At 42.0% G+C, this 13,246-nt stretch overlaps 1 protein-coding gene across 1 annotated transcript; it reads right to left on the reverse strand.

Annotated features, from left to right (window-relative positions):
- Window positions 1-7,398: 7,398 nt before the first annotated feature.
- On the reverse strand, window positions 7,399-11,768 carry ptges (prostaglandin E synthase). Its single transcript, XM_077240561.1, has 3 exons — window positions 11,498-11,768; window positions 11,187-11,269; window positions 7,399-8,698 (listed from the first exon to the last, which is right to left on the reverse strand). The coding sequence occupies exons 1-3, from the start codon at window positions 11,702-11,704 to the stop codon at window positions 8,449-8,451; spliced, it is 540 nt and encodes a 179-aa protein (XP_077096676.1). The 5' UTR covers window positions 11,705-11,768; the 3' UTR covers window positions 7,399-8,448.
- Window positions 11,769-13,246: the final 1,478 nt, after the last annotated feature.

A 13,246-nucleotide genomic window follows, 5' to 3' on the forward strand; every position in this document is an offset into this window, starting at 1 on the left:
TCCGAGGAGGCAAGGGAGTCAGTGTCTCCTCAAAAAAAACTGGATGAAACAATCACTATTACCAGAAATAAAACAACACAAATATTACAAAATTTGACATTAAAATGTCAGCGAGAGGCTTGCCTCCGCTTATCGCATTGACTTTTAACAGATCACCCAAAGCATGCGGTGGGTTTGATGGGGGTAATTGAGAATGAATGCGGGAACGTCACATGAGAGGAGTCAATGCCACCATCGTGCTATGATTGGATAGGATCGGTTATGATTGGTTCGCGCAGTAAATCGTGCCTCTTGTTTTCGTGCGCGTTCTCGAATCGGCCGAATGAAGATTATGATGTTGTTAATGGGAAGACTTATTAAAATGTAAGTAAAAAACTCAGCCACTTAGATATCATCACTTTGTCACGTCAAAATCAAACTTGACATGGCCTGAAAACTTGATGACTGTGTGGCTTTTTAGTGAGCAATCAGCTTGGTGAAACAATAGGTTACTGTCGTAACCCCGGTTCTCTGAAACATCGAGTGGAGAGATCCATCTATGGGAAGGGCATCCATACTTGACCTCTGCAGAAGCATCCAGTTGCACCAAGTCTGGCAAAACAGACAGAAGCGCGCAGCCAATGCCCGGTAAGGCCCCACCCCTAACCTGCGGGCATATAAAGCCTGCATGCGCTGCTGTTCTCCAGTAAGTATATTCGCTTCTTGTGCGGTAAGTGGGGCAAAGCTGGTGGATCTCTCCACTCAATGTTTCAGAGAACCGGGGTTACGACAGTAACCTATTGTTCTCTTTCATCATCTCGTGTTCGAGATCCACCTATGGGAGTGACATGGACAGCTCCCTGATTGCCCAATACACTCACAGTGAGGTTCTGTAAGCCAGAGAAAAATGGTCACCCAAAGGGGCGGTGCCTGACACGTCCCATAATCATGAACCCGTCTTACTGACGCACTCACATAACTGCTGTGTATAGGCAGGACATGAAACATGTGTGGCACACACAAGGGAAGGAAGGGTTAAGACGACCCCACCCCCAAAACAAAATGTGCTACCTAGGTTCTGGTGAAATCCAGCCGGTAGTAACACACAAACGTATGGGGAGAAGCCCAGTTGGCAGAAGAGAAAATGTCCTGCAGCGATAGTCCCTTAAACAGAGCCCAAGAGGCGGCTAAGCCCCTCGTGGAATGAGCTCTGATGTCCCCTGGAGGCTGCACTCCCTTTGATTCATATGTCAAAATTATAGCGTCCACAAGCCAATGTGCAAGAAATTGCTTAGATATAGGATTCTCCTTGCGAGGGGGTGCCCATGAAATAAAGAGCTGGTCACTGTTTCAGAAAGCACTGGTCCTAGCCAAATATGTCTGTAAGGCACGGCAGAACACAGGACATTTAGCCTGTGATCCTCCGCAGAGGAAAAAGGAGGAGGGTGAGAAACGGACAGCTCTAACACCTCCGATGTGAACGCAGGGAACCATTTCGTCATGAAGGCCGGATTAGTCTTAAGGAAAACTTTATCTCCACCATGAGAGAATTTAGTGCACAAGGAATGAACCGAGAGTGCATGTAGCTCACTGAGACGTTTAGCTGATGTCAAGGCCAAGAGCAAAGCTGTCTTGAAAGACAGCATCTTTAAGGAAATATTTACCATGGGCTCACAAGGGAATTGAGAGAGAGCCTCCATGGAGAGGTCCCATTCAGGGGACCGTTCTTCTGATGACTGGCAAAGAGCGATGGGCACCTTTCATAAATCTGCAGATTAGAGGATGATGCCCAACCATTGAGCCCTCAAAACCCACATGACAAGCAGAAATCGCTGCCAGGTAGATCTTAATCGTGGAAAATGACCTACCCTTATCCATAAGGACTTGAAGGAAACAGAAGACCACGCCCATCACACCACCCTTCGAACACTTGCCACTTACAGCCATATAAGGACCGTGTAGAAATGGTCAAGGAAAACGTTGAGAAACGGTGTAGAAACGGTGGAGGCACCACGGCTGAGCATAAAAACAATGACACACTTCTCTCTCACCTTGGCCAGTGCGGGAATTATCAGGCACAGGGGAGGAAAAGCATATAGCAGCACTCTGGGCCATGGGTGGGCCAGTGCGTCCACCCCGAGGGGCGCGTCCACATCCTTGACCCAGAAGAACATAGGACAATGGGTGTTTTTGCCCAAGTCAAATAGATCTACGGTTGCTTGTCCAAAGCTCATCCATATCGCCCAGCTCCGTAGAGTGGGTTCCCCCTTGATAGAAGGTCCGTGCCTCTGTACAGAATGCCTGGAACATGAGTCGCGCGTAACGTCAGGAAAACCCGTCTGCTCCACACCAAAAGGTGTAAGCTAGAGCGTGAAGTTTCGATGAGTGCACGCCGCCTTGACGGTTGATATATGCCACAGCTGTGGTATTGTCACAGCGTACGAGCACATGATGTCCCTGCAGGCGAGTCAAAAGTCAAAAGCTCTAAATAATTTATGTGTGCTGAACGTAGTTTGCACGGCCACAAACCGTTCACCGTTCTGCCCTCCTGGGTGGCACCCCAGCCTGTTAAGGACGCATCTGTCATCACAACTTTCTGCAACATAATCGTCCCCAGAGGGGTTCGCTGTGCGTAAAAGTCTGCGCTCTTAAAGTGGCCTGGAGCTGCCATGCAGGTGCGTCACTGTTACAGAGCGGAAAATATCGTGTAACGGGCTGAAATGTAGTGACAAAACCCATTTCATGAACGCTCTCATCCTCAGGAGTCCTAGGGGCAAACCCTGGGTAGATGAAGCAATAAGACCCTGCAGCCTGAGACAAGTGTGAAATTGCACTTTCGCCCCCTCTCTGAACTACGACAGACAGCCCATTAGAGAGAGAATACACTCTTGAGAGAGACGTACTAGCAAGGAGACTGAGTTCAGCTCCAAGCCCAGGAAGATCACACTCTGGCTGGGTGTAAAATTGCTTTTGTTCACATTCACCCTGAACCCGAGAGATGTGATGTGCACGAGCACACAGTAGGTGTTCTGCAACACTTTCTCCTTCGATTCGGCTATTATAAGCCAATCGTCTATGTATGTCAAAATCCGCAGATCTGACATTCTCAGGGGAGTTAAGCCCACTTCCGCACATAGACAGAAAGTCCTTGGACTTAAGGCTAACCCAAATGGGAGGATCGTGAATTCGTAACATATGCCTTGATAGGCGAAACGAAGAAACTTTCTGTGTGGGGTATAAATGCTTATGTGGAAAAAAGCATCTTTCAGATCGACCAATGTGAATCAGTTTTATGACGGGGGCGAGCGAGCCATGAGTTAACCTTCTGAAATTGTATTTCTTCAAATGTTTGTTCAACACTCGGAGGTCCAAAATGGGGCGGAAAGAACCATCCTTCTTTGGAACCAGTAAAAAATAGTGAATAAAATCCCTAATTTATCATATTGGGGGGCACCACGCCACCTGAATTGCACCCTTGTTCAGAAGGGAGGATATGTCTTCTTTCCGAACGTGAGTGGCGCTCTCCTCCGTGTGTGAAGAGAGAACTCTGTTGAAATGCAGGGGGTTCATTACAAACTGCAGCCTGTAGCCCTGAATTATTGTACTATTCACCCTCTCGGGAGCCGCAGGAGTTTGCCACGCTGACACACAGCTTTCGAGTGTTCCTACTCGAGCCGTGGTAGCTTTGTGTATGCCCAGTTGGCTCATTTGTGATGCAATAGTGGACGAACTACGGACGGCATGCAGGGGTTCAGAGAGATGTTCTCTCTCCGTAGAGAAAAGTACTTTCTCTGCAGGCAAAGGTTCCCTCTCTGTAATGAATGCACTTGATTCGTTTGATTTAATGTGCTTTTAGTGTTTTGTGCTGGGGAAAACATGGGCAGAGGCCTTTGTTGACTGGATGAGGGGAACACAGTATGTGCGGTATGGTAACACTACTTTTGCACTTTTCCTCACAAAAGACCCCCTGAACATGGGGGGGAGAACACAACCTCCACTGAACACATGGGCTGGGCAGCCTCGAGAGGGGCGTGGCCGACGCCTCCATAGGAAACCCTCCATCTCTTGAACAGGGGCTCTAGGGCAGGAAGAGAGTCCGAAGAACTTAAGGCTCATGAGCGTGGACTCGATGCCCCCATCAGCTGAACATCAGGCAGGCCGCTTGCGTTTCGAGTCTGTGGGGGTAGAGTTAGAGGATTTTCCCGCCGCGGCAGGATTTGGTTTCCCCCAGGGCTTAGCAGAGGATGGGTTGCTCTGTTGTGGTGGGGGTTTGTTGCGGGGCCTTTCCTTGCCCTGATGGAAGTTACGTCCCGAGACAGGGGGGGTTAGGCAAATGTGCGTCTTCCTTTTTCTTATCGTTGCATCGTTGCTGCATCAATGTGACGGCGGGGCCAAAGAGAGCCCTTTCGGGCTCTACCAGGACACCTGCGATGCACCTCTTCTCACTGTCAGGGAGGTCCGACAGGTTCAGCCAGAGCACGCGCTCTCCCACCACAGAAAGCGTCATGGCGCGTTTGCAAGTTTGGACGGCCTGACGAGCGTTACGGAGGATGAGGTCATTAACAGTAATGATCTCTTTCCACAGCACGGGTAAGGGGGATCCCTTGTCCAGCTGTTGGCCAAAAATCTCCGCCTGGCCTCCTCGTCCTCTGAGACCCTGAGAAGGTCCAAGTCGTCCTCATAACCAGAACCAGACGGTTCGTCGACGAGTGGGAGCTTGCCCGCGAAGATGTCCTCTTCGGGGAACGCCGGATTTGGCTGGTCAGCCCAGATAAGAGATGTCGTCAACGTGTCCCCCATCCGAGTCAGAAAAGCCAAGCTCGACACACTGGGTTGTGACAACTTTTTGGGCAGCATCAGGCAATGACTGCAGTTCTCTGGGTTCTCCAAAGCCTCTTCTGTGTGCTTAAGGCCCAAGCAGACCACGCAGAACGGGTGAAGGTCCTTTGAGGCAATCAGCACACCACACGCGGCCAGGCAGGCCTCTGATAAGCTGTTCCTGTGAGAAGCGGCAGATTTAGAGAGCAACATATCGGCAAAAAACTCAGATAAATCCGTGGCGGGCAGCTGTGGAAAGGGAAACAGGTGAGAATATGTGAGAGCGTGGGCGGCTCAGAAAGCAAACACAGCTAAACTTGTTAGAAAACAAACTGTCACGCCTGGTGGAGGCTTATCTGGTGATTTGTCCTCCTGCAGTCAGCAGCGTAAATCCAACCGAGCTGTGTCAGTGCAGAGATCGCGAGAAGTGTATGTCAACTGGAGAACAGCAGCGCATGCAGGCTTTATATGATCGCAGGTTAGGGGTGGGGCCTTGGTGCAATTGGATGCTTCTGCAGCGGTCAAGTACGGATGCCCTTCCCATAGGTGGATCTCGAACATGAGATGATGAAAGAGAACTAAAGGTTCATCTTCGTTTCCGTGTCTGTGACCAGTGTGTGTGTGACACGCTTGATAAGATCAAAGAAGTTGAATTGACTATTAAAAAGAAAAGCTGAACATTTGTTCACAAATAATGTACATTGTTTAAATTGTTACTGCCTGTAATTATTATTTTGGAATAAATGTAAAAATGCGCAAAAACTAACTTGATGAAATTTATGATTGGTTTGAATAAATAGAACATAATAATAATAATAATAATAATAATAATAATTAATTAATTCATTACATTTATATAGCGCTTTTCTCTGCACTCAAAGCGCTTTACATAGAAGGGGGGAATCTCCTCAACCACCACAAATAAGAGAACTCAATAGTAAGTTCGCTGAATGACTATACGATTGGGGGAGCATTGTGTCCTGGGGGTCTCCAATGCCCCCCTTTTGCTGACGGGTCTGGGTAGGCCTATTTTAATTGTTTATATTCTAGGCCTTACAGGATGGTTTCGCGGGAAGTTACATGTATACGTTATTCGCCCGTGCATGTCTTGTCATATCCGTAAATAGAGTAAAGTTTCTCTGGCTACTTTGATGTGTGTGGTGTGGTAGTGGCATTTAGTTGTCGCAATGAGCGAGTTAGGTTGAAATGGAGCATGCTAAATCTAGCTTGAGATCCTATCTATCTGAACTTGTTATACATACACTACTGCCTAGTAGTGTATGTTTTAAGAGCAGTAGGATAATATTTGTGGCGAGCAGGACGAGGCGCGAGGTTGCGTGATTGCTGATGAGCGACACCTGCGCGGCACACTGGTCTCGGAGCGGAAAGCATAAAGGATGAGAGACGACGGTGAAGGACGAGAGAGGCCAGGCCTGGATTAATGTTTTGTTGTTTATGTTTTATTATGTGACAGCAGTCGTCCCTGAGGGGCTGCTGTCTTTTACTTTCATTTTGTATTTGTTTTATTTTGTTATTAAATTATTTAAATGTTCGCCGGTTCCCGCCTCCTTCTTCCACATAACATCTGAACACTATTCATTTTAGCATATCAGCAATAGCAAATCACAACGATCCAACAATCCATTAAATTCCCAATGGACAAAAATAAGTACTACATTTTTCTTTTTCATTTTTACTCGGCTATACGTCACAATAGGGGAGAAAAGACAATCAGTTTCATGCTGACTTTAAAGGGACAACGTTATGCCTTATTTACCCCTAAAAGGTATATAGGCTACAAAGCTACATATTACCACTCTAAGGTACTAATAATGCACAAAATATGACATTTTTTATCACATTATTTTTGCTTGTCTTTTTGTTGAATGCTTTCTTATGAACAATCTCTAGTTTTAAGCTCTGAGCACACACGTATGTATACAGGCATTTTCACTGACAAGCCAGGGCATGTTTCAGTTGACTAGACTATACATGACTACATAGGTTCTTTAAAACGCACACTTTTCCTTCCATGCTCTCCAGCAAGATAACTTCTGCTGCCCTTTCACATATTTATCTTCACTCACTTCCACCATTGGTGGCAGTGGTGTTTTCATCAAACCAAATAAGATTGTGTCATTTGTGATCTTTAATAATAGTGCTGGAGATCTGGTTTATTTTAATGTCAAGCAATAACATTCCTTTCTCACAAAGTTTTTAGAACTCATCTATCTTTTCCTCAGTCTTTTTCCTTCCCTTTTTGTACTGAGAAGTAACAATGGGGTCTGCTATGTTATAATTGCCTATTTGGCAGCTATTCATATCAATCTCCTCTGATTTTTTTCTCTCTTTGTCCCTCTTTCTCTCTCAGCTCTTGTTTTTAGCGTGTCCACTGTCCCTAATTTTTTATCTGAGTCAACAAAGTATCAAACTTACCCATGCACACACAAAATCTTTCATTATTATTTTATTATAAAAACTATAATTTTCTCATCATCTCTTTTGAAACATCACTACACAAACAATACAATACTATAAACAAATTAAAATAAGTTACACCTTATAAAATATTTTAAAAAATATATATATACTGTGTATATATATATATATATATATATGATAACATAATAAAAGCTTGTTCATCCAAAACACTGGCTTTGCATGCTGTATGCAAGCATTCTTGAGGACAGGCAAAGCCCCCGGCTGTGTTCGAAATGCAGTAAAACCCAAAGCCCAGTGAGCGAAGAGGAAGGACAACAGCATTTGTTTAACGCTACAATAAATTTGAAAGGTCTTGGCTCTGCAGGGCTTATGGTTCAATAACAGAGGAATTTTTACAAGTTTGGAAAGTTATTGTGGAACAGTCACATGGACTCTGAACTGACCTCAGCAATTATTGCTTGTGTAAACTTTGCAGTATGAGAGTGAAAAAAAGGTGTTTGTCACGGAAAATCTTGTAAATAATGGCTGTGCTACAGACTGGAGGTCCATTCAAGGTGAGTAAGGGCTTATTCACACCAAGATCATAACTATAATGATAACTATAAGCGTCCACAGCAACGGATGAGATCGTCCTGTTCATTCTAAGTATGTTCTGCAGTTTTCGTCTGCAGCTTTAAATGCTTAAGCTCTTTAAAGCAGAGTGGATTCTGATATGACTGTTAATGTTTTTTTAGTTCATCAGCTGGAAAAATTTGTTCTGAAATTGATTCCAACATTACCGTTTCCCAATGCCATTATAATTATAGTTGTGGTGTGGACTCTGTTATTCTTTTATATTTAAAACGATTTCAGACTATATCTTTATCGTTATTGTCCTTGATTGTTTCAAATAATATAAATATGATGAGAATATGCAAACCTGATCGTGGGGGGAGAAAATAACATTAAACAACCTTCGTTTGAATGGTAATGCAACAATACACATGGCATCAATACAAACCAGTACTAAAATGACAGCAATGAATGCTGTGTTTTAAGAGCAGAGCTATTAATTGTCCGTCATCAATCAAGTCTGATTCTAAAGTGAAATGTGAGATGTTGAGATGCTGTCCATCGAAGTCCATCATATGAAGTCCATCATAGCAGCATTCCGCATCACAGTTGTAACTAGAAGTCTTAACCAATCACAGGATTCCATATTTGACAAGGTTATGCGAATGAGGCTACGTCCATGAGTATCTGTATTGCCATGGAAACGCAAGGCACCTGAGCGATGACATAGGCAAATGAACGTGTCGGTGCTTTAAGTGCCAACAGGTATGCTATGCTGTGAACAACTCGACCCAGGAAGAAGACCAGAAAATGAAGACGTGCTACTGCATACGAGGGGCCTGTCATGGAGTAGATGGCTCCGAGAAATAAAAAGGGGAAAATGTTCTCCATATCATTGTGGTGTGCTCTGAAAAAAAAAAAACACAAACACAGTGTAAAATTAATGTAGGAAAACCTTTGAAAATTGTAAAGTAAACAGTGTTTATTGATGTAGAGGAAGGAGAACTGCTGAAAGCTGTTGAAAACATAAATAAGACATGACTTTGGTAAAAGAGTTTTGTTGCAATTTATGAATGATGTACAGCAACATGACCATGCTTGTTTAATCATAGCCCATCGTAAGCTCTTTGTGTTGACCACATCTCTCAGGCATTCCCACATTGTCATTTAAAACTCTCTTCAAACTACTTCTATGTAATGTTATTCTCTAAACACTGTATTTGAATGAATAGCCCTTTGAGGCATTTTTAACATTCCAGATTGTCGAAATACATATATGGAAAGCTGATTTTCTAAGGAGCTGAGGAATGTAAGCTCAACGTCTGGCTTTGATCAGGACTGTGAACTGTCTGGCTCTGTCTAATGGCAGCATGCCAGGACAGTAAATATTGCCAAAATCATCACACAATCTTGCAATATACTTTAACTACAAATCACTCACGCAGTGCGTCATCGAATGAATGGATCACAGCAATCAGAAGTGCTTCCTGTACCCACTTTAAAGGAATTAATCACATGTTGACATTCATACCGCCATGACACATGGTGGTCACATTTCCCAGTATTTTCCCATTATTTTCTCATTATTTGTTAAGTAGCGGACAGTCATCGTTGTGAAATCCTGCATTACACAGCTTCTTCCTTATCTCTTTGCCCCAACAAGGACTTTTCACTATAACCATTTTCTGCTGGTATTTCATTTTAAAAGAGGAAATAACTGTTACTTTTTTGTTATTCACCATTTTCCACATCCTTCCTTAAAAAAACGTTCTAGCTTTTATTTTAATTCAAAATCTGATTGTACGCACCAGTTTCAAAGAGATTATAAAACAGCTAAAATACGCAAACCTGAGTTGTAGTGAAATACATTTGTGAATGCATTGGAATTAAGGTCAAATAATGGTCTTGTCAGGACTTGCTGACAAGTCCTACCGTATCACATTTTACAAATCTTGCAACTTAAGATCACATATGAATATCTTAAATTAACCACTTACAGAAAACAAGACTTTTCAGTGCCATTAAGTAATTTCAGAGCAGTCTACTGAAATAACATCTTTATCATTTTCCAATGTTGGTTGGAGTGGTCTGAATGGGCAGAAGAGAGTTTCCTGATGATAATTTAGGGAAAGCCAAACACTAAGAACCCTGCAGCTTAAAGTATGATGAATGTTTCCTAACAGGCAGCCAAGTCTATGATTGTTTTCGAGTGTGCAGTCTCAAAATAAAATCTCTCTTGTTTACATGCTCTCACATACACATATACAGGCAGCCTCTTGATAATGTGGAAATATATTCGAACAAAACGGCATGGCGACTGACTAATAATTATTACACAAATGGGCAAAATAAAGATATCTTAGCTACATGCAGTCCATTATGATTTAAGCATGATGATTCCTATATAGAGGTCCTGTGAACTTTCACACAGAGCCAGATAGCAGTACAACTTTTCTGAAGACTTGCTACAGAAAGGAACTAATATACCAGACACCCTGCACAGTTTTTCCAACTAAATGGGCCTGGTAGGAACAAGACTGAAGCAATACATATCCAATGGACCCTTTTCACATTTCCAGAGTTTTCAGAAGCAGAAGTCTTCATATTTGGGTAGACTTAGTGGTGAACGGGAGACAACAGCAAATATAATTTGCTCCAATAGCAAAAGAAAAAATCCATGATAGCATTTCCATGACTTTCCAAAAAAAGAGGAAGAAAAATAGCAAGAGATTGATTACAGCACTCAGAAGAAAGAATGTCAAATTTGCTAAACTTGCCAGCTGTTGTATTAGAAACACCATCGCAGCAGCATTAAAAGTGAAACAGAATTAACTGTGAAACACATCATTACAGTCTGTAAAAAAAATTATCTATAGACGTGCAAAGTTTTTACAAACCCAAGAAACACTTTTTTGAAAAATTATATAGGCCTATATAGGTTTGAGTCCCCTTAATTTACATTCAAAAATTATGTTCTCAATATGTTCCTGTGTAAAACAAATTATATTATATAATAGTATATTATGTTTCACACAGGAACATAGAACATAATTTTTTTTAATGTAAATTAAGGTGACTGAGACTTTTACTTATACAAGGGCATGATATTTGTACAATGATATTGTACAATGATCTTGATATTTGTACAATGTAGAAATTTCAAAATAATTAATGTATAACATTTAATCTTGAAATCTTGTTTCATTAGTAGCTATATGTTACAGTTAGAGACAAATAGTGGCATGCATTATAGCCTAACATGTAACATATCATGCCAAAGAATGCATTTGTACATTGTCCAGGTTTGTTGTCAATTAACCATGGGACAGAACACTCAAATTAGTAGCATAAAATCACAGAGATGTTGAATAGATGTGTAGAATTAGTACTCCTACCTCCTACAGCGTTCCACATACGAATCGATGCGGCAGAACTGCACACCTCCGTGTCTTTCGGCGTCCTCGGGATTAGCAAACGCCTGTCAAAAACACGTAGGTTTTACATCTGTCTAGGACGTCAAGCCATTCCATGAAAGCACTGACCAACTACCTTCGTTTATTTTAGAAGTTAATTCAGAGAGTTGCAATATGCCAACTATTTCTATTCGAAATAGAAACACTTTATTTTAGAACTCGACTGTCTTGCAGTGATTCTGTCTCGTCGCTAGTAATGAAAAGTATTTTGGATAAAAAGTTCCACAACTTACCTTTTTCCTAAGTCTCACTTGGCCCGTAATGATGGCAATGATGTACATCTTTAAGATTAAGAGCGTGCTGTAGAAGATGAAGCACAATAGTACATCGCTCCCGAGCATTTTGACTTCAGCAGACTGAGTGTATGTGTGTGTGATATGATGGAGACGTAGCCTATTTGGAGAAGTTTTTATATGCGAACCCCAGACCGTTTTGTCCATACCCCAGTCACTCGACACTCACTACCTGGCAATAAACTTTCACTGACGTGCAGACTTCCTGCCCGTGTGATGACACACCATATGGATAGGGTGAGACAGGAACTGGACAATGTTACATTCATTTTAACAAAAGAACTTCCACCACATTTCAATTGGAATACAAATTTAAACCGTGGAAAGAATTGTGTTTTTGCTTGTGTTTGCTGTTTTTATGCTTAGGCTCCCAGATGCTACAAATTATTAGCTATGCTGGAAAATATAGCTGGACATTTGTATTTTTAATAGGATATTAATAATTGTGGAAAAACATAATGTATTAATACAGTTGAAGAAATCATAATAAACAACTTTTGTTTATTCATTTTGTAGGCTATGGGCAGTGGTGTAGTCTTATTTTTTGTAGTGAGTATACTGTGATATGCTGTGATATACCGCCGATTTTAATAGATTTGATTATTATTATTTTAAAAAGTAGGCTACATCTTACTATGCAATTTCTTTCATAATTTCCTCGAGTTACTTTATTTATCTCTACAAACTATTATTTTGGTGGGTTGTAAATTAAAGACATTTGAGCTTCTGTGTGTTTTTTTTAATAAACTATTATTATTATTATTAGGCCTACTTGAAGTATAATCTACTGTGCAATAGTACTATATTTCTGTTATATTTTCTTAAAGTTATACAAAACTTTGATTTTGACAGGTTGTCATGAAGACTTTAAAGCTTGTGAGTGTGTATATGATACGAATGAATGGCGATATTTTTATCGAATGAAATGGTAAAATTCTTGTGAAGTGACTCTCATAAAAGCTCTGCAATGAAGTTCAAATGTGTGCATGTCCTCATAGACGCTGAAAACACCACGAGTGTCACGCGCGCGTGTGTAGTAGAGCACACACTGAGCGCTCATTCACAGAAACACGCGCAGAATATTCAGAGTTTATTTCAATAGCCATCTTTTTTAGCTTTATGCATAGACACTTAGTACATATCGAGATTTGAGATACCACGCTAGAGTCGTGTCGCAAAAGTGGATCTGTACCGTAAGTTACATTTGTTGCTGGATTCCGCGATTCGATCCGTGTCGCTGCGCAAACACAGACGTCACGGCGGGTTGAATTTATGAATGAAAGTTCTTTCACAAACGGTGTTGTTACGAATCCTCACGCTTTTTAAAGTGGGTAGCCTATATGGAGATCTTTGACATTTCCTAGTGGGCATACGGAAATCCTTGACATTTTCTAGTGGGTAACGCGTATACCTGCGTATCACGTAGACTACACCGCTGTGGGTAGCCTGGTCCTACCAGACTGTCGTACTGGCCGCTCTCCTGACCAGCGTTAAAGGGATAGTTCCCCCAAAAATGAAAATTCTGTCAGTAATTACTCACCCTCATGTTGTTCCAACCCCGTAAGACTTTCGTTAATCTTCGGAGCACAAATTAAGATATTTTTTATTAAATCTGAGAGCTGGATCACTCCTCCATAAGCTTCTATGGGATTGAAACTTGCCGGTCCAGAAAGTTATTAAAAACATCGT

Source organism: Siphateles boraxobius, unplaced genomic scaffold, assembly GCF_051911475.1.
Source record: "Siphateles boraxobius isolate OS27281-9 unplaced genomic scaffold, OSU_SipBor_1 24, whole genome shotgun sequence".
Classification (NCBI taxonomy): Eukaryota; Metazoa; Chordata; class Actinopteri; order Cypriniformes; family Leuciscidae; genus Siphateles; species Siphateles boraxobius.